General features: G+C 55.5%; 6 protein-coding genes across 6 annotated transcripts; 3 read left to right on the top strand and 3 right to left on the bottom strand.

Moving 5' to 3' along the window:
• Positions 1–2,313: 2,313 nt before the first annotated feature.
• HRG_10039 (cytochrome p450 domain-containing protein) lies at positions 2,314–4,004 on the top strand (the record flags this gene model as incomplete). The annotated part of the gene is made up of 4 exons (XM_044868510.1): positions 2,314–2,448; positions 2,533–2,818; positions 2,876–3,484; positions 3,541–4,004. The coding sequence occupies 4 exons, from the start codon at positions 2,314–2,316 to the stop codon at positions 4,002–4,004; spliced, it is 1,494 nt and encodes a 497-aa protein (XP_044716507.1).
• A 2,246-nt stretch (positions 4,005–6,250) lies between these two features.
• Positions 6,251–8,456, top strand: HRG_10040 (AAA domain-containing protein; the record flags this gene model as incomplete). Its single annotated transcript, XM_044868511.1, has 5 exons — positions 6,251–6,372; positions 6,487–6,730; positions 6,831–7,289; positions 7,348–7,896; positions 7,971–8,456. 5 exons carry the CDS (start codon positions 6,251–6,253, stop codon positions 8,454–8,456), a joined length of 1,860 nt encoding a protein of 619 aa, XP_044716508.1.
• Positions 8,457–10,185: 1,729 nt separating this feature from the next.
• Positions 10,186–11,893, bottom strand: HRG_10041 (cytochrome p450 domain-containing protein; the record flags this gene model as incomplete). The annotated part of the gene is made up of 4 exons (XM_044868512.1): positions 10,186–10,607; positions 10,672–11,277; positions 11,337–11,508; positions 11,561–11,893. The coding sequence occupies 4 exons, from the start codon at positions 11,891–11,893 to the stop codon at positions 10,186–10,188; spliced, it is 1,533 nt and encodes a 510-aa protein (XP_044716509.1).
• Positions 11,894–14,232: 2,339 nt separating this feature from the next.
• Positions 14,233–16,556, top strand: HRG_10042 (MULE transposase domain-containing protein; the record flags this gene model as incomplete). Its single annotated transcript, XM_044868513.1, has 4 exons — positions 14,233–15,168; positions 15,915–16,122; positions 16,194–16,433; positions 16,471–16,556. The coding sequence occupies 4 exons, from the start codon at positions 14,233–14,235 to the stop codon at positions 16,554–16,556; spliced, it is 1,470 nt and encodes a 489-aa protein (XP_044716510.1).
• A 458-nt stretch (positions 16,557–17,014) lies between these two features.
• On the bottom strand, positions 17,015–18,073 carry HRG_10043 (short chain dehydrogenase domain-containing protein; the record flags this gene model as incomplete). The annotated part of the gene is made up of 3 exons (XM_044868514.1): positions 17,015–17,223; positions 17,283–17,514; positions 17,564–18,073. The coding sequence occupies 3 exons, from the start codon at positions 18,071–18,073 to the stop codon at positions 17,015–17,017; spliced, it is 951 nt and encodes a 316-aa protein (XP_044716511.1).
• Positions 18,074–22,747: 4,674 nt separating this feature from the next.
• Positions 22,748–26,865, bottom strand: HRG_10044 (reverse transcriptase (RNA-dependent DNA polymerase) domain-containing protein; the record flags this gene model as incomplete). The annotated part of the gene is made up of 10 exons (XM_044868515.1): positions 22,748–23,206; positions 23,276–23,347; positions 23,395–23,482; positions 23,561–24,107; positions 24,186–24,337; positions 24,380–25,120; positions 25,219–25,708; positions 25,788–26,248; positions 26,306–26,352; positions 26,401–26,865. The coding sequence occupies 10 exons, from the start codon at positions 26,863–26,865 to the stop codon at positions 22,748–22,750; spliced, it is 3,522 nt and encodes a 1,173-aa protein (XP_044716512.1).
• Between the last annotated feature and the right edge of the window lie 449 nt (positions 26,866–27,314).

The following is a 27,314-nucleotide window of genomic DNA, read 5'->3' on the forward strand; positions in this document are numbered from 1 at the left end:
CTGAAGATATCGTGGCGAGGCAAATGGACGAAGAACGTGGTGGACCCAGCTCTTTGGATAAGTTGTTCAAGGCCATCCGAAAGGACAGGCAAGGCGAAAAAGGGACACAAACGTGCGTCGGGGCAATTCAACGTCGGTGGTAGCGAAAAGTCGATGGCGCAGTGATTTTGAACACCCGTCTGATAGAATGACGAGGACCTTGGCGGCGAAAGTGCCCCCAGGCCGTCAGGGGCTGCGTCGCTACAGTCAGCGGTAGTGGCCTGTAGACAGGGTATGCATCCGCTAAGCGCCGCTGTAGCTCCAGTGCGTCAAGGCTAGAAAATGCTTCAAATCACCGCAACCTCGCAACCGACAGGATGTAGGACCTTAGACAGGGTGCATTCTGATCGCACAAACGCAGGCTATCCAGTCGAACTGGTTTTCTCGTCGTCGGTCCCGGCTTTCGCGCTTTATGGCGCTCCGAAGATGACATCAACCCGGCAGAGGTGATGTCAAGGGCAAGCGGGTAATCGGCGGTAATCTGCGGGGTAATCCGCTGACCGCCCACCAAAGCCGGACCTGTGACATCCACTTGATCTCACGGGCGGTAGTCAAAGGTGTGCACATTGTATATATATCGGAAAATAGGTCGGGCCGGGCGTATTGATATATTTGAACGACTCCAAGGAACGCAGCTTCCAGCGTGGGCGGCAGCCGCGGCGGCCACGGCGTTGGGAACGCGCCGCGCCAAATTTTGGTGGGGCTCTCTTCCAAATGGGGTTTAAGTCGGAGTGCATGTTTGAAAATCAGGAGTGCATGTTTGATTACTCGTAGTCAAGGCGCGATGGCTTTTAACCCATGCTTAGCGCGATAATCCCTGCAATATGGCTGTCCGAACCTGTCTGTCCGGAGCCATCCCGCTCCGGACCCCTCAGTGGACTAGGAAGAAGAAACAACAGTCTGCAGACTTCCCTTCTTACCTGGTTTCAAGCTGTATTACCTAGAGAGACCTAGAGACGTCAACTCGTTCGGACCTTCTTCTCGACACATTGTGAGCTCTATGTGCCAGCCGGTGATAGGTTGACTACTGGCCTCTTTACCGTATTACTGCTTTGACTGGCAGTTGGACTCCCAGAAGATCAACGCGCGGTCCCGCTGCAAGTCCGCAGTACATTTTAAATGCCGACTCGAAGTACTCAAATGACTAGGGGGGAAATCGCCTAGACCAGAAAGAGATGGACAGGGGGTTTTGCAACAGTCCCCCCTATCGCCCACCGTAGTGGGGCCCACCCCGGCCCAGACCGCCAAGACCGTCTCAATTTCTTGAGTTTCTACGGTAATGCGGGTGTGCGTTGTCCATGTCTCACTAGACTCGGAGACAAACCAGATGGCAAACCATCATTGGCCAGTGGATACCCACACTGCGGTTGTGCGGCCCCACAACGCCGCGCGATAGGGCAAGCGGTGAGGAAACATCCGATTTCAGTGGGCACCCTAGTCCTTCCTAACATGTGGGGTAGGACACACGGCCCCATGTGGTAGCACGTCGTCCGACACGCCATCGTGTGTCCCTTCCCAACCAGCTCTGTTCCTTTTATCTTCAAGCCTCGGAGATATGGGCAAGCCTACCTACCTCCTTTTTCAGCCCGAAGGGCGTTTATATCTAAACACTGGAAGTATTTATTCGGTACAAACATTTCAGATTCATGGAACAAATCCTCACCATGTTTCAATACGCGATATCTTTGACCAGATGAGAACTTTTTCTACTCATTGCGGTCATAACTCTGTGTGCAGGCTCGTTGCGCAATTATATCCCCTGAGCATCACACACTTGCGATGCTCTACCCCAATCAGGAATTCGTTTCATTGAAACGCCCACATTGCCTCAGCCGCTCGAACCCCCAGGGGGAGGGAGGAAGCTGACCTGTACACGCTGCGGGGGCGCTAATAATACAACGTGGACGAATGGTAGCTGTCGTAAGCCGAAAGCCGATAGCGCCACCGACAGGGAGCACCTAGCCAACAGCTTCATTCCTCAACGGTCGGAGCAAGTCGCTCAATGACGGCATATTGATCCAAGATCCAGGGTACGTGTCCAGTGATGTGCCGGAGCCGACTGATCAAGCTTCGTTGAGGCTGTCGAACTATACTCTGCTTTTGTTACGCTTGTCAAAACTCCATTGAAACGTTCGAATGACCAGCATGAACAATAATACTACAACCATGACTTGGCCTTTATTATTCACTTTTGAGTTGGATCACATCCAACAAAACGGAATTAATGTGCAGACTGCTATTGCTTTGGGAGTGGTGTCATTGTTCTTGGCGTCCATGTCTTTGACACTGCTTAAAGCTGAAGTCAAAGTTCCGTTCGCCGGATATCGAAGCTATTGGGAGCCTACTTGGCTGGTCCGTCTCCGATTTGTGCGAGACGGGCCTTCCATTATTCGTCAGGGTTATCATCAGGTCAGTGATTCATGAGGGTGACAGAATAACCAATTGCGTGGGAAGCTTAAGTGTTGATGGTCTAACGTTAATGCTTCAATCAAGTTCAAGGATTCCCTGTTTCAAGTTCGGCGCATTGGGGCCGACATCGTCATCCTCACACCCAAATATGTTGATGAGATTCGTGCCCTTTCACAGGATAAAGTACGCTCTGTTGAGCCTTTCATCCATGACTTTGTCGGTGACTATACTCGCGGCACGGTTTTTCTGGAGAGCGATCTACAAAACCGAGTGATCCAGCAAAGACTGACCCCAAACCTGGGCCTTCTCACTTCCATCATGAAGACTGAACTAGACCTTGCTCTGAAGAAAGAAATTCCCGAATGTAAAGGTAAGACCCATCGGCCATAACTCTTTAGGGCCATTGTCTTAGGTTGTATTCCCACAGACCGATGGTGTCAGGTTGATATAAACCACCTCCTGGCGCGGACTGTTGCCCACATTTCTTCCAGGGTGTTTCTTGGCCCGGAAGAGTGTCGGAACGAAGAATGGCATACAGCAACGGCCGAGTACAGCAAGAATCTTTTCATCACTGGCATGGCTCTACGGATGCTCCCGCGCTGGCTCCGACCAGTTGTCGCTCCCCTAATGCCTTCCTACAGGGCGCTGCTCACAAACGTTGCAACTTCTCGAAAAATCATCGGCGGCATTTTGAATTCACGTCAGGCTTCTAAGAAGGAGCTGGGGCCGAACTATGCGAAGCCTACGGATATCTTGCAGTGGATGATGGACGAAGCGACTGGCCGAGAGCGATCTCTCGACAACTTGGCCCAGCGGATGCTCATCCTGAGTTTGACTTCAATACATACAACGGCCTTGACGATGACGCAAGCGCTGTATGATCTATGTGCACACCCAGAATATTTCGAGCCGCTTAGAACAGAAGCCGCCAACGCATTGTTGGACGTCGGCCGATGGGACAAAACTCTCCTCAGTCGACTCTATAAGTTGGACAGCCTTTTAAAGGAGTCGCAGCGATTCAGTCCCGTGTTTCTCTGTAAGTAAGGTGTTTGCATTAAGAATACGGCCAAGAGATAGCTGACATGTTCACAGTGACTTTTAACCGCATCTTTCATAATCCAATGACACTCTCTGACGGCACCTTTCTTCCGCCTGGGACTCGCGTCGCAGTGCCTTCGAATGCCATTCTGCAGGATCCTGGTCTCGTCCCGGGGCCCGCCGTGCCCTCCAAATTTGACCCTTTCAGATACTCTAAACTGCGCGAGGATCCGGCTCAAGGGGAGAAAGCACAGCGATTCATGTTCACCATGACCAACTCTAGCAACATGGCCTTCGGATACGGGAGATACGCGTGTCCCGGCCGGTTCTATGCTGCCAACGAAATGAAGTTGATTCTATCTCACCTGCTTCTACGGTACGAATTTAATTTTCCCGCTGGTGCAAAGAGGCCCGCCAATTTTACGATTGACAGCGATATGTTTCCCGATCCTGCAGCTCGTCTCTTGATTAGGGAGCGGAAGTCTCTGGATCCTTTCCTATGGAAGCTTACAGGATGAAGCTGAGCCTGGAGCAACGCACAACTCGGCCATTCTTTTAGGCAGTTTGTCGCATCGAGCGGACCCTGTTTGGAAGGAGGATACTTGGTTCCCGTTTGTTGCACTGTCACACTGGCACATCAGTATCTAAGATACCTGGGTTGCCGCCGAATACGCCGTCACAGGAGTAAGCAAAAGCTGTAAATTTGTTGCTACGAGAGCGCTTGGGGAGCGGATTACGTTATGTGACGTCTCGTACGGGAAAGGTACGGGTAAACCCTTTAAACCAATCAGAGGCGTCATTCACGGTGTGAATAATTTCTACCGCGGACAGTATACATGGGCTCTAACCAATCACAACGTTGCTCACGGGTAAAGCTAGGGTAAACCTGACCAATCACCTAGACGTATTCGAAGTGGGCTCCAATCAAAACGCAACTGTTAGCAAAGTGGGCCGCACTTTTTGCTCAGTAAGGACAGGTAAGGCAACCCCGCACGGGTTGCGCAATAAGCCTTTCGGAACGAAGATTACGACCGGAGGGGAAGAGAAAAGAGCAAACATAAGAGAGGCAGAAGGAATAGATAAGGGACGAGAAGCCATTGGTAGGACCTACATCTAGGGAATAGCCGAGGCCATATCGGCCGCGGGGTAGTGCAGCAGGCGTCAGTCAGTAGGGACCATAGACAGCTAGCGCGCGCATAATAGTAGGTAAGTAGCATACGTAAGGACATGCCAAGTCGGGAGGTAGAGGGAATATGGATATGTGATTAAGAAGCACATGTTATGCGCCGCGCGGAGCATGGCGAAGAGAGGGGGCTATACGTCAGCGGCATATATATGAAGAATGTTTGCCTAAGGAGGTAGTAGCATAGTAAGTAGGTAAGGCCAAGAGAGCAGACGCAATAGAGGGAGCAGCACCCATTACGATGAAGCCAGCCAGCATCGAATGGCAGCACGGGGCGAGAGCGGCGTAGGCCCAGCACGGGAGGCAGCCAGAGGACCATACACAGCAATGAGGTTCAGGCCGATCTCGGCGGCGCCGGTGCCCGGTACGGAGGGCCGGCAGGGGCGCATGAGAGGGCGTCAGGGCTGGTGCTGCCGAAGCGAAGGCGGCGGGCGGCCGGCCGGCGAGGAATCCAGGAGGACCGGCGCGGGGAGGCAGGCACGACCAGGGCCACGGCGGAAGGACGCCCCAGGCACAAGCGACCAGGGGCGATGGAAGGAAGACGGCGCCGTCGACACCGGAGACGAGGCGGGAGGCGAAACGTAGAGAAGCCGGCGAAGGCGAGGTGGTTTCCTTCTCACGCCGCCAAGCTCCGGCCGAAGCGCCGCGGCCCGGCGGGAAGGAGGCCGGGGCGGCCAAGGCAGCAGATCGACATAAGCCAGCAGCCGCTATTCCGGGATATCCAGCCGCGGCCGACATCGGGGCGGCTCTGGCGACACAGCCGTGGAGCGCGGCGGGCCAGCCCAGGTCCGGCGGCACGTCAAAGACGGCCTCAGAGGATACAGCCCCGGCCGGGGAGGGGGCCAGGGGGTGCCATCGGGGACGCCGCCGAGGGCGCACAGCCCAGTGCAGAAATGAAAAGCCAACTCGCCGGTATAGTTCCCAAGCAGGCCCCCAGGGTCGGTCGACGGACAGAGGTGGTTAACGTGATGTAGATGAGACGACGATGGGCCCGCCGCCCCCTCGACAGAGACAGAAGAGAAAGCGCAGCCCGGTCGGCAAAGAAATCGAGGCAAGACATGGCGGCCGCGCGTCAAGCATGGCCGGGCCGTCCCTAGGCCCCACGGCAAGTCAACAGGCGCCTCGGGATATCCTGCCTCGGCCAGTAGCCGCGATAGAGAGCGCCACAGGGGACATGGCTAAGGCCGCAGAGCCTGGCGAAGCAATAGAAGGCCGACGCGCAGGTAGGGATCCTAAACGGGGCCAAGGGGTGTGCATAGAGACGTCTAATAGGGTATAGATGGGATGACGAGAGGCCCGCCACGTCGAGAGAGACAGAAGAGGAAGGGTGTAACGACGAGACAGAACTAACAACGGGTGCACGTGCCCGTGCACGGACCACAGGCTGTATATAAATCTCTGCCTACGGGGCTTCTCTTCTTTCTTTCTCTTGGACCCCTTAAGCTAGAAACTTCGTCCATAGAGCCAATACAAGGATAGCCGTCAAGGCTTAGTTCTGGCCGTGACAAAGGGCAGTGCCGCCAGCGGACAGACCGAGGCAAAACGGAGCCGCGGCGACCAGAGAGGCCAAGGCCAAGGGAGATGCAGGCCGAAGACCTGGCGGACGTGCTGCGGGGCCTCGAAGAGGAGTTCGAGGCGGGCGAGAGGCTGGCCGAGGAGCGGCGTGGTGCGCGCCGGTGCCGCGCGAAAGGGAGGTCAGGACGGTACGGAGGTTCTACCGGGCGTTCCACAACACCAGCGCGCTACCGACCGCAACATGCAGTCTCTGCTACCGCAAGCGGGCCCGGGAGGAGCTAAGGGAGATGGCGTGGGGCGAGTAAACCTACCGGGCTCGGCGCTCTCGGGGCGGCGCTGCCGCGGCAGGAGGAGGTGCGGGCTATTAAGTCGCAGCAGAGGAGCGCCGCGCGGGAGCGGGAGCGGGCCATACAGGGCATCCAGGGCTCCCAAGGCGGCGGGGCGGCGGCAGGAGTCGGGGCGGACCGCGGCGCGGCCCTCCGCGGGGTCATGGGGGGATTCGGCGAGGATGACATGGACGTGACGGCGGCCGACGGCGACCCAGACGTAGGCACGGCGGCGGGGATGCGCGTGCGGCTCGGCCCGTCGAGCTCGTTCCTCGCCGCCGGCCGGGAGCTGGCCAAGGCTGACGCTGAACGAGAAGCAGTCGATCGCCCTCCTCATCGTCTGCCGGCAGCTCGACCAGGTCCGGCAGGCCAATGAGGCAGGCGGCGACGGAGACGGGGAAGGTCAGCTCTGCCTGTTCATCGGCGGCGAGGGCGGCACCGGCAAGTCGCGCGTCATCGAGGCGCTCGTCGAGCTGCTCGCCCGGAGGGAGCTGTCGAGCCGGATGCTAGTCACAGCGACGTCGGGCACGGCGGCAGCGCGGATCAACGGCATCACCCTCCACTCGGCCTGCGGCCTCGCCGTCGGCCAGGGCGGCCAGGCGGGAGGGGCGACCAAGGGGGTGGACGGCGTGCGGCTGCCGGGCGCGGGCGAGCGCTTCGTCGACGGCCGGTCGCGCATGGACTGGCGGGAGAAGGAGGTGCTGGTGGTCGACGAGGTCAGCATGCTCGGGGCGCGCACGCTATACGCCGCCAACGAGCAGCTCTGCCGGCTGCGGGGGGTCGGCGCGGGACTTCGGCGGCATCCCGGTGGTGATCTTCTGCGGCGACTTCCACCAGTTCCGGCCGGTGCAGGAGCGGTCGATCCTGCTGCCGAGCGCGGCGGTGTCGTGGGACGAGGACAGGGCCTTCACGGCCGAGCAGCGGCGGCAGCACGACAAGGCGCACGCGCTCTGGCGGCGGTTCACGACGGTCACCATGCTCGACGAGCAGATGCGGGCCGCCGGCGACCCCGAGCTGCGGCGCCTGCTCGGGCGGATCCGGCGGGGCGAGCAGGACCGGTCGGACCTCGAGCTGCTCAACTCGAGGTGCCACCGGCCCGGCAGGCGGATCCCGTGGGAGACAGGCGTGACGGTGGTCACGCCGCTCAACCGGAACCGCTGGAACCTCAACCTCGAGGCGGCGCTCGCGTTCCGGGCGCGGCAGCGGACGGCGGCGCGCGTCTTCCTCTCCGAGCACAAGTGGAAGGACGGCACGCCGACGGAGGAGGAGGCGGTGCTGATGCTCGGCCAGGGCGACGACAGCGCGACGCCGGTGCCGGCCGTCTTCGTCTTCGTGCCGGGCATGCCGGTCGTCGTGAACCAGAACACGCACCAGGGGCTGAAGGTGGTGAACGGCGCCGGGAACACGGCGGTGGCGGTGATACCCGACCGGGCCTTCCCGGCCACCGCGTCTCGGCGGAGCTGACGGTGCACTTCGGGCCGCCGGCGGGCATCGTGCTGGCGTCGGAGACGACCAGGGACCTCCACTTCGTCGGGATGCCGTCCGGGACGATCCTGCTGACGCCCATCACCGTCAAGATCACGGCGCAGCGGAAGCGGCCCTGGCAGCGCAACGACGTCGGCCGGCGCGGCCTGCCGTGCGCCGCGGCCTTCGCCTGCACCGACTACAAGGTGCAGGGCGGGACGATCGAGCGCGTCGCGCTCGAGCTGCGGGGCGAGGACGACGACGGTCGAGGGCAGGGCGGTGGCGTCGCCGTGCGACCCGTACAGCCTCTACGTGCAGCTCTCGCGGTGCCCGACGCTCGACGGCATCATGCTCGTATCGGAGGTGCGGGAGCGGGACCTTATAGGAACCGGGTGCCCGGGGAAATGACAGCGGCGCAGGCCCGGCTAGAGGAGCTAAGCAAGCAGACAACACAGGAAGCAGGTAGCCTACTCCGCAGCTAAGGTAGGCGGGATTAGGACCATCACGATATTTATTCAGGGGAGAGGAAGACATATCTTAGCAAACTCGCCACCAAAGCGTCTTACTTCATCATCACCGAGAAGAAGATGAGAAGAAGGATAGAAGTAGGGATAACAAGGGCAACAACAGCTAGACTAGAAAAGGCAAGCGTACACACATATACCACTGGGTAGAATAGGAAGGCATAGATCTAGACAAAGACGGGCCAATATAGAAGGGGGGGCTTTAAAGAGCGCGAAAAGACCAAGCACAAGAGCCTCCAATCAGGAGTACGATTCAAAGGGCCCAAAACGCAGAGGGGGGGAGGCAGAAAAAGGAGGGGGAGGAAGGACGTAGGAAGGGGTAAGTTATGGCCATATGGCCAATCGGGGGCGAGAACGCCGACGAATGAAAAGAGCTCAAAAGCGCCGACCAATCAGGGGGCCGGAATGGCGGGGGGAAATTGATGGCGAATTTTTTTTTCCCCGGGGAGGAACCCTTAAGTCCTTTCGTTCCGAAAGGCATTCGTTCCGAAAGGCAAAGCTCCGCTGAATTTGCGCACTGCGTGTACTTCGTCACTTTGTAGCACAATTTACAGCTTCGCTTAACAAGCCTCACCAACCTTTCTTTTGCAAGGCTTATTCACCATTCCCTCAGCCGAGGCATATTCGGCCGTATACTCAGCCAAGGCTCATTTGGTCTTCCAGTCAACCTAGGCTAATGCAGGCAATTAACCTTCCTTTTGCCTACGCTTTTTCACAGCCACAACCCAACAGCTGGGTTATTCATTCACTTCCACTGTTCTTCTAGCTATAGGTATCGAATGGCATCGTGGAACTTCTTCGCTGCTTCTTTGGCCTGCCGTTCGAGGTCTGGTCGCGCGGCTCGCGCCTGGCCTGCTCGCTGTTGTATCCTTGCTTGGTTTCGCCAGAACGTGTGTGTCCGCCGAAGTTGTGTAAGATCCTTTCCACCAACGTTTTGCATACGGTGACGGCCGTGCCCGAGGGGTCACTTCGTGGATAGCCCCCAGGACGACCCGCATCAGTTGATCTGTCTGGGTTTGAACGTCGACAGCCCAAGGCAGGAGTCGCAGATTGTCTTTCACCCGGGCTCGTATGAGATTCCAAGGGGCGTTCTTAAACAAGAGTCTTGGCCTCGCACTTCTCTCGGGCATCGTGATGTCAAAAGTCGTCTGAATGGCTCTATGGTCTGAGCCATGATCGGTCCGATGGATGGCGCATGTTGCCACTTCGTCTGCCAACTCTGACGTCGTCAACACCAAGTCGATGGTGCTCTCCTGATCCTTGCCTTGCCATGTTTTCGTGCCCCTCGGGAGCAGGCTCCTGAGGCCATGCTCGTTCATCGGATCAATGATCGGCCCCGCTGTGAGTCCGGCGAGTCACGGGATCCGGCAGATCACCGGTAAATCCCTTAGGCAGGGAAGACTCTTCTGTGCCTTTTAAGGGGCGGCTTGGCCGCCTTCCGGCTGCATCTCTGCTACGCCTCGCACGGCGCGCAACGGGATGCGTGAGGCTAAGATGGGTGCTTTATAATAGGCGGGAGAAGACTGTTTAAACGATCACGTATTTTAGCACGTTATTTCGAAAATTGGCTTCTTCGAAGTGATGATGTTTTTTTTCCTTCCCCTATACTAAGGGGAAAGTGTGTCACATGCACGCCTAACTCAACAACGCCCAAACCTCCCCTTTACACACACGGACAGGACATGATCTAGAAGGCAATCTCCTCCGTCCTTCTTCGAACTGCTAGCTTCGCAGTTGGATTGGCGTTCATGTTGAGTCCGAATTTCCGCGGCTCTACGTTTGACCCTGGAACCAGCTTGAAGTCATACATTAAGAGCATATGACACAGAGCCAGCTTGATCTCTACGGAGGCAAAGAACCTCCCAGGGCAAACATGGAGTCCATACCCAAAACCCATATGGTTGGGACTGGCGCTTACGAGTTGGGACGTATTCTCTTTTCCAGGCTGCTGGCGCATATTGAAAAAGCGGTAGCCGTCGAATGTATGTGGATCCACATATGTTTCAGGATTCCAGTGTTTTTCAACAGATACCAGTACGAATTTGTTCTTGGGCAGAACTGTTCCGTCTGCGAGGTTCACATCCGCAGTCGTGAAGCGCCGCATACTTGCTAATGCCGAGGCGTAATGATAAGTGACTGCGACGTGGAGCGCCAGGTCTGGGATCGAGCTTACCAACTGAAATCGGTTTCATCCTCTGACTTTCCTTCAATACGCTGTCCATGAGTTTGAGGCTGTATAGAGAGTGCTTTGACCATCCACTCTGGCTTAGCACTGCGATGATTTCTTCACGAAGGGGCTCGATGAGCTCCGGATGACTGGCAATGTCCAACATGGCCTGAGTAAGGAAGTCGGTTGTGGTGTGCAGCGCTCCCATTGAGAGAGAAAGTTGAGCACACGCCGGGTCGTAGCTCACATGTTTCTCCCGAGCTGTTTGCTCCAACCACTCGATGGCGTCGTTGTACTCACACTTGGCTCCTCGCTCAGCGGCGGCAGCCTTTTCATAACGCCTGGCCTCTATTAGTGGATTGATGAGATCTCTTGCCTCCTGGACCAAGGCACGAGCTGAGGTGCAATGTGGGAGGAACCATTGTGCAGTGGACCGAAGCCAGTGTGGCCACAGGCGAAGTTCTTCCACCGCCTGAAAGGCCACGGTCGTATACGTGGACATGATGCGGAGCCACTGAGGATTTCGACACATCTTCAGCCCCAAAAACACGCGTGATGTGATGCGTGCTATGAGCTGCAAGTTGACTTCTTTGGCCACGACCTCATGCCAAGCTGTACCGGTTAGCAGGCTAGCAAAAGTTGAGGCAGGTAAAGCAATCACGCTTCGTTACCTTCATTGTCAGTGTAAATCTCTTGTAAGGCCACTTTGCATTCGTCGGAGACTGGCTTTGTTACGAGGGTGAGTTGGTGCGTAAGCTGATGCATGGCAACATGCTTCATGGCATAACTTTCATTGGTCCCTTCTCTGAAACCTTCAAATCCTGGAAGATGCGCATAAAACCACTGTTTTAATCGACTTAGAACCTGTCAGATATGATATTCTGGGTTAGCCCACCTTGAAAGATGCTTGTGTGATACTGAGCTCGTCGTGATTGCGAATCTCATGGGCGTACTTGGCTGGAAGAATAAGGATCTCTCCAACGTCGGCAAGCATGCGAAAAGGCAGCCCTGGAACTTGCGCAAGGCGGTTTGATATCATATCCCCGGCCTTGACGATGAACAGTTTCTTCGGGCGACCATTGGTGAGCTCGAAAGGGCGTTTGCCGTTGACCAAAGGGAACGACGACGGTTTGGAAAGCCGTAGAACTTGCAGTGTCAAGGGCCGAATGGAATAAGCTATCACGACGACGATAAGCGCCAACGCCACCAGACTGATTGCAGGAGTCATGCTGCTCTAATTTGATAGAGTGGAACTCGTTTTGGCAAAGGAAGTAGGTAGAAAGTTTCGTCTTTGTCACGACGAGCCTTGCGGGTTATAGGGTACCTTATCGTATTTTATAACCCAGGTAACAACAGCACGGGCAACAAAAGATTGCCGACCCTGCATTCGGACAGGTGTGTGGGTGCTGGATGAGAAATTGCATAATAAAAACACGGTGGCGTGAGGCCAGAATCCGGCATCGCGCGTCGTGATGCATACCGTAGAAATTCAGCAAATTCGTTCGACTTTTAGCGCTTGGGCCGGCGGGCTCCCCACAGGTTTCAGCCCCAAATTTGTATACGAAAGGTACCTGGCCGTGCCGGCGTTGTGCGTGGAGTTGTCAGACTGGAAGAGGTGGGGCTAGATGTACATTCTGTATACAAATTTGGTGACGCTGAGACATGTGGGGAACCCCCCGGTCCAGGCGCTAAAAGTCGAACGAATTTGCTGAATTTCTACGGTACTGGAGAGAGAGGCCATACGGCAGCCGTACGAGAAGTTACTAGTCTTTGACCAGTGAAAATAGTTTCAATTGATCGATCGTTTTTATGTTATCGTCATGTGCTTCACAAGTCAAAGGCACAGGTAAGTGCGATCATGTACCCGTGCCAAGTCCCACTTTTATTTGATGATGATTTATTTCGCCCGGAGGATATTTCCTATAGGGCCTAGACGTTTTCAGCTATTGACAATTCAAGACATTGATGCATAACACCCCAAGCCCCACGGATCATCTTGCATTGCGCCTACTGTTTTCCAGTCCATAACAAGCCGCTGTAGTCTCTGCCGTTGTGGACCCTGTCGTTTTGGTCTCTGTCGTTGTGAATTTTTTGCCCCTCGCTTCCGAGAATTCCTTCTCTCAGTCTTTTATCCTTGTGACGCTGTCCCTGTTGACGAGTGGGAACCCGAGTGTACCCTGAAGAACAGGGGTGCCTCCAGCCGGCTTCGAACCGACCTCTCCGCAATACAGAGACTCCAGACGTGTCACCACTACGCCATGGAGGCAAAAATTGGTAGCTTCTCTTTGAATAGCGTGTCATCCTTAGTGCAGGGGCCATGCTAATCTTCTCTGTATCGTTTCAATAGACCAATTTGTCCGAAGACCCCACTTTTATTTGGTGGTGCGAGCTTGCGAGTTCCAAATAAAAGTGGGGCGTGGCACGGGTACCGCTTAGCACCCTTGTCAAGGATTTGAAAACTACCCCGCTATATACTCCACTATTTGGCTGAAATAGGACTTAACATAGCGCATAAACGGGAAGCATAGTGCGTCTAATGTGGCCCATTTCATGTGCGGGGTTCTTATCTTTCCTTTTTGCTTACAGGGGTTATTTTAGCGTCAGCAAGAACTTTTGAAATGTTCCTCCGTATTGATCGGGGAGATCGAGCTGATGTTGCTGACGTAGATGACACGTGGCCTTCAGTACCATCTTACCCCCATTGACGAAGAAGACGGGAAGGGCACGAGTACCGTAGAAACTCAAGAAATTGAGACGGCCTTGGCGGTGTGGGGTGGTGCAGAATGCAAGGATTAGCCCCGCACCAAATTTGTATGGTGTACTCATCAGCCTAGTCCCGCCCGAGCCAACGAGCTAGCCCGGCTCGCACACACACATCTTTACGTACTAGTTAAAAGGCCACCCCGTCACGCTAAACGGCCACCCAAAAGTGGGTCAACTGTGGCTTGGTCGCCGCGCAGCGCCGATGCCGCAAAGGTGTGTGCGCGCATTCGCTGCCGGCATCGAGGTGCGCGCCAGAGGGGCCACCCTAGTCGCACGGCCTCTCGGCGATTGTCGCACGGCCTCTTTGGCCGGATTAGGCAGTTGCGACACGAGAGACTTAGGGCCTAGGCAATTTTATTAGCAAATTGATGTACCTCTTGTACCGATGGTTGCCGCACCGTTAAACGCGTAAGACTCGTGGTAGTAACGCGTAAAAACGCAGTCTGTCAACGCAGTCTATCAACGCCGTCAACGCCGTCAACGCCGATATCACCAAAGCCGCATTCACCGCCTTATTTGAAGCCTTTACAATGGACTCAATGACACTGCCTACCGAGATGGCTGCGCCCTTCGATTTAGGGCCATTCGAGACCGCGGATGCCGCAATTGAAGCTATTCAGGCCCTCGCGAGACGAAGGCTACGCTGTAGTCAAAGTCAGATCCTCCAATAAGCGTATGGGTATTCCTCACCGCTGGGACCTCGCTTGCGCCCGTGGACCTATCCATCATGTGTCTATTGCAGCAAGGCTCCGCGAGTCAGGCACGAGGAAAGCCGGCTGCCCGTTCAAGGTCAAGATAGTGCAAATGACTACACTTGACGACCTGTGGCATATAACGGTGATGTGCCCAGAGCACAACCACGGTCCCGAGGATCCAATCGCCTTCCCAGAACACCGCAAACTCACGCAGGCCCAGATTGACGAAGTTGAGCTCTTATCTCGCGATGCTGCCCAAACGGCTCGAACGATCCATATATCCCTCTCCGTTCGTAACGAGGGTATTTTGACAACGGAGAAGGATGTAACCAATCTTCAGACCCGGCGTCAAATGCGTGAACTTGGGGCTCGAACGTCAACGCAGGCGTTGGTAGCAAAACTAGACGATATACGTATACCGCACGCCGAGACCTATAATGACGAACACCTCGAGAAGATCGTCTTCCTGCTAGACGAAGGCTTCGAGTTCTGGACCCGGCATTCGCATTTAATGATGCTCGATGTGACCTATAATACTAATAGGTTCGGGCTGAAGTTACTCGAGGTAAACGGCATTACTCTCTCGGGCTCGATTTTCCCACTTGTGGCCTGTCTCTCGCCAGACGAGAACGGTGGTATCTTCGAATGGGCGCTGGGCCAGTGGAAGATCTGGATAACGGAATATGCTCTCAGCCTCGACCTCAACGACGATGCCTTCTATCCGCACGTTGTGATTACCGACTTCGATGCAGCGGAGCGTTGGGGTATCGATCGTGTGTTTCCGTTGGTCCAAAAGCAGCTCTGTACGTGGCATATCGAAAAAAACATCAAGAAGGCGGCTCGTGAGCGTTGGGTAGGGGAAATGGCCGCTCGTGAGGCTGATCCGATGAATATCGGTATTCTTGTTGATGGGGATCGCGGCGTACGAGCACAACGAACCCCGGATGACTTCGTGAAGGCGTGGAAAGGCCTTCGTGATGCAGATACAGAGGCAGAGTTTTTGGTATTGTGGCAAGCATTGCAGAACGACTTTTCACGCAGCCTGGTAAGTCTATTATTCCGTACCGGCAGGCAGCTGCCGGGCCTACCTCTCAACACCATAGCTAAGATCACCACTTTCAACAGCCTTAGTCTCATACCTCTCTACGACGTACATTCGACTACGGCCACAGTGGGTGAAGGCGTATACCAAGACCTACCGTAACTACGGTCATACGACGACTTCGCCTTGTGAATCTCTTCACAATAGCTCGCAGAGCTTTATTAAGAACGGAACTGCACATCTTTTGCAACTATATAACGCCTTACGACTCCAACGGCAAACGGTACAGCGGCGGCATCGGGCTCTCGTTGCTAAAGAAGCAACGAGAAATAGGAATCCATACAATCAACTTCTATATCAAGAAGTCGTCTCATCAGTCTCCTACCTAAGTCTTCAAAAGGTACAGCAAGAATACCGTTTTGCTAAAGGTTACCGCCTCAATCCACGCCGGACGCCACTACAGCCTTGCGCACACAATTTTACAGCACAATTCGGGCTCCCTTGTCGTCATATTATATTGGATTATCTCGGGCTTCAAACTACCAACTCTGAGCGGATCGTGATACCGCTACGGCCGCTACCGCTATCCCTTTTTGATCGACATTGGCATCTCAAAAACCCGTTACCAGAGTCTGATCCGTATCAACGCATCCGTGACCCTCGAATTATCCCTCGCCGGCGCGTTGGGCAAGATATAACAACGAGTATTCCTCAGCAAGCAGGATCGTCACGAGCCTCACAGTCACAAGCACGCCCTCGAGCACCCCGTCAGACCCAAGCCCAACGAAACGCCGCTATTGCACGCATGGCTGCCCTTGAAGCTCTACAAATGCAGCAAACAGCAGCCTCAACACCACAGGGTCAGTTCACGATATCTAACGACGTTACGATACAGCAGCCAGCCCAACCGCTACAGCCGGTACGTCAACCTCACAGCTTTCGATCGCACACAGCACAGTCACGTATACCGTCAAGCTGGGGGCAATTCGAGCCACAGGCCTCACAGACTGAGCCCGGGCCCCAACGAGGGTATCGCGAAATGCCTCGTTTTTTCACGTCACAGCTAGCTACACAAGGTGTATCTATCCAGCAAGCAATCCAGGATTTACAACAATCCTCACAGCCGCTGCCGCCGCCGCCGCCGCTGCCGCAGATAATAACGCCGCTGATGACGCCGCTGATGACGCCGCTGCTCCACAGGATGATGTATCGCGAGCCTCACAGGATATGGCACAAGGTTACGTTGGATTTCAAGGCAGCTACCGCAGGTCCCTTCTGAACAGCAAAATGAAGTGGGAAACGTAGGGCAGATACAGAGGCAGGCGAAGCCGCGGGTCACACGGCGCCAGGCATCGCGCAAGCGGCCGTACGAGCAGATAATCCAGTTCTGAATAGCCTCGCGGGAATCATTGAATTGCAATGCATTACTTGCGCCGGTCGGGTTGTCGCGCGATACTTCTTTTCGTATGCAAATCGCAGGCAAATTGGAGGGATCCAAATTACGTGTCGCAACTGCCTAATCCGGCCAAAGAGGCCGTGCGACAATCGCCGAGAGGCCGTGCGACTAGGGTGGCCCGTTCCTCAAGGCACAGGAGACCGGCCCCTTGCAGGGTCCGCCAATGCCTTGAGGAACGAAGGAACGACGAAGGTGGCGGTGAAAAGTGGCTGGTGGGCACGGAGCGGGGGTGTGGCGAAGGACGCGGAAGAAAGATCCTTTCGTCACGTCGTTCCTCGTTCCTCAAGGCATTTGATTTGATTTATCTGTTTGCAAGTCTGTTTGCAAGCCTGAGTCGGCTACAGAGACAGTACTACGACGCAGCTTCAATGTTGACTACCGGTAGGGGTCAGTTCATGTCTCCTCGGACAAGACTCTGGCTCTCTCCCACTCCCTCAGTCCAGCAATCCCAACCTTGAGAAAGTATTGGTCCTCTTCAATTCTTTTACGTAGAGGGCCCTGTTGCAACTCTTGCACGTCCCATCCAGCCCACACAAAACGGCCGTGCAAGAATCGGGCTTCGGGCGAGGCCGCCCAGACGGCAAATTGGCCGGGCATATTTGCTGTACCGTCGTCATTATCTCGAATCACGCACAAGTACAACGACTTTTGGACAACTCACCATCATCCCAGTCAAAGTCGTCCTCGTAAAACCCGTAGCTGCTTACCGCCTCGGTGAAGACGCCCCCGGGGTGAAAGCTCACGACCTGCATCTCGTCCGGATCAACATCCTTGGCAAGCATCTGCAGCAGCATGGCCGCAGCGCTCTTGCTAGCGCTGTAGAGGGGGATTAGGTTTGCAAGGCCATCACTAGAATAATCGTAGATGGCCTTGGTTGACACATTGACGAGAGCCTGCCTGCGGTCAGTGTCGCCTCCGAGTAGTACGGTGTTGTCGACTAACCGTGCCTCGCCTCGTCGGATTCGGCTGCTTATACAACCTCTGGGCAAAATCCACGTGTCCTCGCACATTTGTAGTGTAGTCATCCCAAATGACGTCCAGGCCTGACGTCGCAATAGGGTTCAGTCCCGCGAACCTGGCCGCGCTCAGTACCACGACATCGACGAAAACCCCTTCCTTCTCCAACATTGTCCAAAGCCTCTCGACAGATCCAGCGTCACCAACATCGCACACCTGTCCACGTATCTGGACTTTGGGGTTGTCCGTTTTGAGCTGGGAAACGGCCCGGTCCAGCAGCTCAACCCGACGGCCAACGATGATGACGCGCTCCGCCCGAGCTTGCGCAAATGCCCGGGCGGCAGCCAGGCCGATACCTGACGAGCCGCCGGTAATAAGCACCGTCTTGCCAACCTGGGAGAGCTCCGGGCGACTGGGTGAGATGGCTGGGTAGGGTGTATGGTGGACTACCTTTGTAAAGGAGAAGCCCCCCTTGGTGGAGTTGGTAAACGCCATTATGCAGTATGTACGGATACCAACTGCTTTTTTCGTCTTCAACTAGTCTCTAGATGATTGCTACTGAATCGGAAAGGGGATATTATTGTGTCGAGTTCAAGTAGTTTCCATCCCTGCGGTCCACCAGTTGGATCCATCGTCATCAATCAAAGTGTCTTTCATCCTCGATGTTGCAATCAGCGACAGGTCATATCAGCCATCCTAGCGGCAGCAGCTGGAGGGATGTGCATTTCACTTTTGCCTGCGGTGGCGGATTGGCACATGCGAGACTCGAGATACGAAGCAGAGCCGGCATTAATAGCGAGACATTGTTCGTGACGTGGCACTCTTCCAGACGCACAAGCTTTTCTCGACTTCTAGGGCTTCAGCTTCATGTTGGACTACCTATTGTCAACTTGAGGGCATGCATGATGTTGAGGGACATTCCTTACGCTGGTGTTTACATGTAAATAACGGTACACCCGCGATTCGCTGCCCTCTTGCCTAATACGGTTTAGGCACAGGGATTATAATATTCGCGCACAGGGAGAGTAAGAGGGATCCGCATATTTGGCTGCGTAGCACACCAAAATTGGTGTCCAGAGGTTTTGGCGCCAACTTAGGGGTAATCGTGCCCGCCCCCACTTTAGTGGGTGAGCCAAAGCGAATCCCAATAAAGTGGGGGCGGGCACGATTACCGTTGTGTCGCATCCAACTAGGTACTCGTGCCTGCCCCACTCTTCTGGATTCCGGCAAGCCTTCACAGGGTACGGATACGTCAACTCTCCCCTGTAAAAATTCTTCTCTTCTGCGGGCTGTTAGCAGCCTGTTAGTGGATAATTATTTTCAGGTCACCCGACCATGCTTCTGCCTCTCTAGCCCTAACGGGGCTCTAGCAAGCACCAAAAGGCAGACTTTGGAGAGTTCGTCTCCTCTTGGGAAGCTGGTCTCGAATAACGGCATGCCTCGCGCTGCCTCGCCTTCTGCCGCCTCGCGGCATCGCCTACTTCTGCCGCCTTTACTGGCTGGCCTCGACTTCTGCCGCCTCGCGGCCCCGACCTCTTCTGCCGCCTCGCGGCCCGACTTCTTCTCGCCCTTCCTGGCACGCCTCGCGCTGCCTCGCACCCTCTGCCGCCTTTACTGGCTGGCCTCGCCTTCTGCCGCCTTGCGGCTCTGCCTCCTTCTGCCGTCTCGCGGCTCCGAACTTGCCGCCTTGCGGCCTTTCTGCCGCCCAGCGGCCACGACTTCCTCTGGACTGGTGGGCCGCGGGGGCCCCGAGGAGCTACAAGAGCCTAGAGCTCAAGGCCTCACCCGGGTGTCCCCCGGAGCTGCACACCAATCGACAACACCTCCACCACCTGCTTGCTACGAGGAGCAGGCACGGGGACTTCGCCGACTGTCATGACCACGAAGTGGTCCTGGATCGAACGCTCCTGCGGGAGAAGACAATCGCCATCGGGGCGAACCCCCGATTAACATTGCTACACTCTCTGCTTCCTTTTTCTTTTCTTTTTCTTTCTGCCCCGTAGGCCCTCCTCGAGGGGGCTTGCGGCCGGCCCATGACTTCGTGGGCTTTCTCAGTCACCCGGCCTCGGCCAAAGACTGACTACTATTACGGCTTAACTGCCGTGCCTGGAACCCGCTGACGGGGGAAGGGCCCCGAATTTCCGACCGGCCTCAGAGCCTCAGAATTGCTAGATGGAGTGGTTAGGTGCTACACACGGTCCTTAGTCCAGGTACTCGGGATATTCTATGTATCTAGTCTTCTCTAGCCTAGCACGTCTTTTGCCCTTATAGGGATGTCCCAGACGGTAATCAATACTACTACTACTACTACTACGGAGGCAGCCGTCAGATATTGTGTCGGCAGGGGTATTGCTTTTTCTTAGGAATCCCTGTACGTACGACTTGAAAATCGGGCTCGGAAGCCCCGCACGCATTTTATGTAGTAGTGTCAGACCTGCGGGTCTGCGGCTCGTCCGAATGACGAAGGAGGTGATGCAACAAGGTGGGCACGAAGGCCGGTCAATTGAAGCTATGTGTTAGATCCGGTAGAATCCGGGTAGATGCAGCTACGATAGCGTCAGGCTACTAGTGGCAGCGCCAACGGTAGCGCAGACGATAGCGCACCAGGTAGCGCAGCCGATGAGGCCACGAGGACATCTTTGAGACAGTTACAGAGATATGACGTGATGGCATGTCATAGGGATTGAGGCCATCGCCCTTTGATATAGGGCTTGGGCAGAGCACCCCCAAATGGGGGACACAGACAGACACACACATCATACCTCACTTCATCCGATCGTACCATTCTTGCTGTGTCCGTGACCTATCCGACGAGAACCTCATCAAGGTTCTGACACTATGCACACAGCTCTGTGTGTGTCTGTCCTGTGTGTATCGCCCTCTCTGGCCCTCGATGTGACCCCTTAAGATACCTGGGTTGCCGCCGAATACGCCGTCACAGGAGTAAGCAAAGCTGTAAATTTCCGTGCTACGAAGATGCAACAAAGCATTGATGTAAGGCGCGCGCTGTCAGGTCTGTGGCGGCAAAGGTGGGGGTAAACTTCCCTATGGCAAAGTAGCGGGTAAACCATGTTGGCCAATCAGAAGCGTTTCGTACGGTACGAATAATTCTACGGCGTACAGTATACATCGGCTCTGGCCAATCACAACGCTGCCTACGGGTGAACTCTGGGTAAATCTGACCAATGATGGTTCTGCAAATAATGAGTAGGCCAATCAAAACGCTGGGTAAGGAAAAAGTGGTCTGCACTTTTTCCTCAGTAAAGAAGCACAGCTGAATCTGCGCACTGCGTGTACTTCGTCACTACGTAGCTCAAATTTACAGCTTTGCTTAATAAGTGCCCCCTTTTGCGTGCTCCGCAGCAATCTCCGCGCTCCACGTGATCCTGCGCATGACTCCGCTCTCCCTTGTGCGGGCCGATCCAACAAGTAGCTTTCCCCTCTTTCTTCGTAATAGTTACACATCTCGTTCATGACTTATATTATAATGGCCCCAAATACGGATATCGCTACAAGGGCTATGGTAGTAGTCATACTCAAATTCGGCGGCCATACGACATCAGTACCGTAACGCATGCAAGAAGTCATTTATGGAAACCGCAAAGGTGTCTAGGAAATAGCGGCTAGATAGGCGATTGCAACCACTATATATAATTGATCAGGAAGGGTGTGGGCGGTTGTTACGCAGAGGTTGATGAGGATGGTTGAGATTTGTCGGTGGGCGCTGTCATTCCGGGACGACCGCGCCTGCAATATGTAATTGGCAAGTGTCCCGAACAAACTCCCTGCGCACAGCTAGGTTGATATTGTCTAGGCGATCAATGTACCTACACAATGCCTTTTCTTCTGACCTCGTAAGCTTTGTGTGGAATGCAGAATTCCCATTATTCGGCCCCCGACCGTGGAGGCGTCGATGAAGGCGAAGTCGCGGGACGTCAAATTCTCGGGCAACTTTGGCGACTTTTGCCGAGGGAAAACTCGCCAAGTGCTCGGCAGCGGCCTGCAAGCGTATCTCTATGGGTGGATTAGAAAGATCCATCGTTTTTGTGGGTGATGCAGGGTTGTAAAGTTGAAAATTGAGAATTCTGTTCATCTGGGTGGTCAGCACCCACTTTTTTTTTTTGGTTGTATTACGCCCGGAGGGTTCCCCCATAGAGCCACTACGCTAGCCTGTCTACCTTCTGTACATTGTTCCATCTCACCCAAAGCCCCACGCTTCTTTTCATCTGTTTCCAGCCTCGTTCGCTATGACATGACAGGCCTGCTTGAAGGTCAGTTTCTCCAAGTGTTCAGCGTCCTACCTTCAGCGACTGAAGCGCGGTCTGCCAAGTTGAAGGCTGTTGTGTTAGTACGATTGTCCCTTGATCAGCACATGGCCCGTTGCCGGTCCATGCTAAAACGTTTCGTTGCCAATGCGAACTGTATTGTCGCCCGCACAGCCCCCATATCAGGCTGCCACTTGTCGTCGTCTGACTCTGCCTTGCCACCTAGGAAGAAGGACAAGTCTCCCATCTTCCCGCCTGCATATCGACTCATGATTTCTCGTTGTACCGTCCATTTTCTGCATCGAAAGAGGAAATGTTCCACCGTTTCCGCCGACTGTCCACACGTGCATTCATCCGATTCTACTGCCCCGATTTTGCAAAGATAGCTATTCAGCCGCGATTTGCCAGTTCGAAGCTGTACCAACACTTCCGATTCCTTTCTTTTCAGCTCGTCGTACAGCTTGCGGGTGTGCTTGCCCGGCAAAGCCTTATCGATGCGCTTCGAGTAGTTTCCAACTCCTTCTGGAATCTGACGGACTCGAGTGTGTCCGTTGAGCAGCAAACGTAACGTGGTTGATCTTGCTTGGAACGTTGCTGGTTCGGCGACGCATTCATCTCGCGTCGCCCTTTTCGCTTGCCTTTGGCCAGTGGCCCGAGTGAACTCCTCATTCTTTGCAGGCACCCAACGAAGTCTGACTCTACAGCCTCTTCTCGCCAGAAACTCAACAGATCCGTATATCGCCCGTATCGTGCACTGGCCAGACTGCTGCCGTGGCCGCCCGATGACTTGCAGGACAGAGCGGTTGCTTGTCACAACTGTGAGGTCTCGGTCACGAAGGCCTAGGGAACACACCTCAGGGCCGTGGCGATTGCCTCGAGTCCTGCTGTGTAGGCATTCTGCTCATCACTGGAGCCGAGTGACGGAATAGCTGGCCAGCACCTCGTCTGCGCTGTTGAGGAGAGCGTCTCGAACGACGCCCCCCAACCCGACCTTGCCTTTCCTTTGAGAGCTGGATGTCGCGATAGTGATGTCCTCCGGGTCATCCGACTTCAGCACCTCCTCTCCGTTCGTCTCATATGTTACCTGCACTCGGTCGTCCCACGGCGCCAGTGCGAACTCGTGGATGGTTTCCAGGCGTTTGGTATCTAGTCTTTCCATCGCCGAGGCAAGCTTCTGCATTGGCGAGGCATACCTTCTGTTCAGCTTCAGCTTCAAGGATGTCAGGGGATGCGTCCTCGGCAGCGTCTGCGTTCTGATCCAGAATCTCGACGCCGCTTGAGCATGGCGTTCTCGAAATGATTGCACGCTGGCCTCGGCCTCGGCCACAGCCGTCGCGACCGTACGGAACCCTCCCGTGATCGCCTGGGCTCCGACTCGCTGGGCCCTCTCGATCCACGTTGCTTCTTTCGCCTTGCATGCATGCGACCAAACGTTGGAGGCATAATCCATGGTCGGCGCTACGGTCGCAGTGAACAGTTGCCTTGCCGTTCGTGGTGAGGCCATCTTCAGTCGTTTCAGGCACATGGCAGCGGTCAGCCCTTGGCGGCTACTCCGGCGATATGCTCCTTGAAGCGAAGTGCTTGATCCATGATGACTCCCAGCAGCTTCACATTGTCCTTCGGCTTGACATCATTCCCTCTGATGGTGAAAGGCGAGTCGCTGTCGCGTTCTGCGATGCGTGTGAAGTGAATGACGGACGTCTTGTCCACTTCAAACGTGGCGCCGCTGCGCTTCTCCCACTCGAGCGCATCATCGATAATCGACTGAATACCCTCTCTGTTCGACTCGGCCGTTGGTCCAGTGACCCAGGCAGAGTAGTCGTCCACGAAGGCGATGGAGCCGCTGTTGTTACTGATTCGCCTCTGCACCAGGTCCGCATTGAAGAACAGAAATGCCACCGGTGATAGTGGAGATCCTTGGGGTAAGCCGGCCTGCGCCAGGGCTTGCTGCTCGGATGTGTGCCCGTTGACAACCACCGATGCGGTCCGTTCCGAGCAGAATGCGTCTACCCACTTGACCAGGCGACTCGGGATGCCTCGAGCTTTCATCCTCTCAAGCAGCCGCTCTTTGCAAACTCCATTGTACGCCCCTTTGACGTCGAAGCTGACCAGACTCAAAACCCTGCCCATTCTCCAAGCCTTATATATCCGCTCCTGCAGAAGCACGAGTGCTTGGTCTGCCGACCTGCGTTTCCGTGCACCAAAGTGGTTCGCGGGCAACAGCCCATGAGCTTCGACTGCATAGCTGATGCGTTCTGCAACGACTGCTTCGAGGATCTTGCCAAGGGTTGACAGCAGTGAGATCGGTCGCCACGCCTTGGCCAGAGTGTAATCGTCCTTACCCGGCTTCTTCAGCGGGATGATCTTGGCCGTCCGCCATTGATGGGGCACCACGCCCTCTCGAAGCGATGAGTCGAAGAGCGTCCACACCCGATGCTTGACCACGTGCCAGAGCTTCTTCCACACAATCACAGGGAGGCCGTCCTCCCCGGCGCTTTCAAGACTTGGCCGCCATCACCTTTCCTCAATCTCTTGCAAGGTGAGGTCGGGCATGGTTATCGCTTCTCTTTGCGGACGCTCACCCTCCGGTTCGATCATGGTTGGCAGAGGCGGGAAGAAGGTGCTCAGGAGCTCCTCACCTTGCTCTCCTTTGCCTTTGGTGATCGAGCCGTCGGCTCTCCTCAACGGCGGCACCTTGTCATCGAACACATTCACGACGGGTTTCAGATACTTGACCACTTTCCAGATGTTGTTCTCGTCGGTGACGAAGTCGTCCCAATGGGACTTCTTCTGTTTCCGCACGTTGTCGTGGTACTCCTTGGCAGCGTCCTTGGCGCGTTGCTCCAGATCCGGCTGCGGTTGACCGACTCTTCGCTGCGCCCTTGCTTGATTGCGCCAATACGTGTACGTTTGCCGCAGTCGCGTCAGGTCCTTTGTCCACCATCGCTTCGCGTATGGCGGCGGCTGTGCCCGAGGTGTCAGATCATGAAGCACCTTGGTGACCACCCTCATGAGCTGATCCGCCTGCGTCTGTACCCCCACACTCCACGGAAGAGGCCGAAGCTCGTCCTCGACCCTGGTTGCGATGGCGATCCACGGCGCGTTCTTGAGCATCAGGCGCTGTGGAAACGTTCTCTCCGGTACTTGAATGTCGAAGGCCGTCTGGATCGCTCTGTGGTCTGACCCGTGATCTGTCGGGTGAGTCATGCAGGATATCACCTCGTCTGCCAGTTCTGCCGATGCCAGCACCAAGTCGATGGTGCTCTCCTCGTCCGCCCTTTGCCACGTTTTCGTCCTCTCGGCAGGAGGCTGCTGAGACCAAAGTCGTTCATCAGGTCAATGATGGGCTGGCCCTCCCCCTGTCTGCTCGCTGACACTTCATCTCCGCCCCAGAGGAGATCGTGGCGGTTGAAGTCTCCCGCCAGAACCACATCTGTGCGGTTTCCTGTCCCATCACGGAAGCGATCGATCAGGTCGCGCAGCAGCTCCATCGCGCTCGTCAGCGCCTCGTCGTTCTTTCCTTGCACGTACACTGATACCACCATCACTTCCTCCTCGAGTCGGAGCACCACTGCTGTGAGATCGGCCGACGGCACAGGCACTTGCTCCGCCTCAAGGTCACTTCGGATCCAAAGCATGCTACGGATCGGCCACAGGCCGTCACGAGCACACGTCGGTATCATCTTTGTCCAGTTATGGTGTCCCATAGGGCTCGTCACCACCTCTCCGTCGATAACACGCGCATACGGCTCAGAAAGAGCCAGCACAGCAAAGTCCTTGAGGCCTGCGTCGTTCATCAGGCTTTGCTGCACCACATCACTCTTGTGCGCATTCAGCTGTAGGATGCGGAGGGACTCAAGCATCACTGTTCGGGTTCCTCATCCTACACTTCCAGCTGAACGACTCGTGCGGTCCGCCACACGGGACGCATTTGGCTCAATTGCTGTGCACTCTGTGGTGATGCCCAACCTTTGCGCACTTGCCGCATGTCCGCTGCTTCTTGCATGCATATGCTTTGTGACCGATCTCCTGGCAGTTGAAGCATTGGATTGGTCCCGTTCTTGGCTCGAATACATAGGTGGTGGCTGACTCTCCCGCTAGGTCAAAGTAGTGCCCTTCTAGAAGCCTTTCTGCGTCGCTTTTCTTGGTGACATACACCACCATGGACCCGTACGCTTTGCCAGACTCTCGTTTGCTCAACCAGGAAATCTTGCCAATGGTCACTCTGTTTTCGGCACTCAAGGCCTCGATCGCTCCAGGCAGAACGTTGCCTTCCGCGTCAAGGATTGCTGTGCGGTTGGCGTTGTCGACTCGGACCGGGTACAGCTGGTCTCGCATAACTCGTGAACCTTCCACGGCTGTCTTCTGCGCAGCCTCTTTGACCATCTGAAGCTCGGCTTCGTCTCTGCAGACGATCTTGACTCGGTCGGCATTCCGGGACTCTCTCACGACTGCTGCGCACCTCCAGGTCTCTTGTCCGTTCATCGCTCTCATCTCAGTCTCGATGGCCTGGCGAATTGATCCGATTTGCGCTTTGTTCTTGTTCGACTCGCTGACGCGAGATGTGTCGATGGTACAATGGAGAGGATCGCTGGCTGTCTGCTGCTTTCTTGGGACAGCTACGCTGGATAGACTCGTCGGCGGGCTCGCTGGCAGTGTGCGCGCAATATCGGCAAACGTTGCTCGAGCGCCGCTTGACAGAGTCACCTCACCCGAAGCATTCAGCTTCTGCGTAAGCTGGGCCAATTGCTCTTTCAAAGCGGCGACTTCTCTCTGAAGATCCTGGTGTCCCCGTTTTAATTCCGCGTCGTGCTCATCGCTCTTGCGTCGAAACTCTTCCTTGGATTCCTGGACTTGGACCTCCAAGCCTCGGATCAGATCTTCCTGTCCTTGAATGATGGTGCTTTGCTTGTAAACCGTGGCGCTCAGCTTCCTGATCGTGTCGCTTTGCTCGGATACTCTATGTTTCAGGTCCACCATCTCGTTCCCCATCTTCGCCAGCATCTCTAGAACCCTCTGCATCATCGATTTGGCGGTCTCCACACTGCTGCGTGACTTCACCTCGTCAACTCTTTCGCCTTCATTGCCGACCGATGAGACCCGCGTCGTTCGGGCCGTGACTCGCTTCGGAGCCCTTGCGGATGCATTTTCCAGTGATCGCAACGTATCTTGCACGCGTCCGCTGGGCGTCCTCCCTCGCGTCGGACGCGTCGATGGCGTCGGGCTAGTTGGATCTAGCCCCGCCCCCACGTCCGCCAGGACCGCCACTTCAGGCTCTGCCATGATGGCAAGCAAGAGCCACACCTATCCCAGAGTAAAGAAGGATGAAGAACTATCTACGACGAGGAACTGACGCAATGCCTTCGAGTTCAGTTTCTCTCAGCACCCACTTTAGTTAGTGGGTGAGTCGAAGCGAAATCCGAAAAAGTGGGGGCGGGCACGAGTACCGTATTAACTCACTAAATTGAGCC

The sequence above is a fragment of the Hirsutella rhossiliensis genome, assembly GCF_020360975.1.
Source record: "Hirsutella rhossiliensis strain HR02 chromosome Unknown scaffold00014, whole genome shotgun sequence".
Lineage (NCBI taxonomy): Eukaryota > Fungi > Ascomycota > Sordariomycetes > Hypocreales > Ophiocordycipitaceae > Hirsutella > Hirsutella rhossiliensis.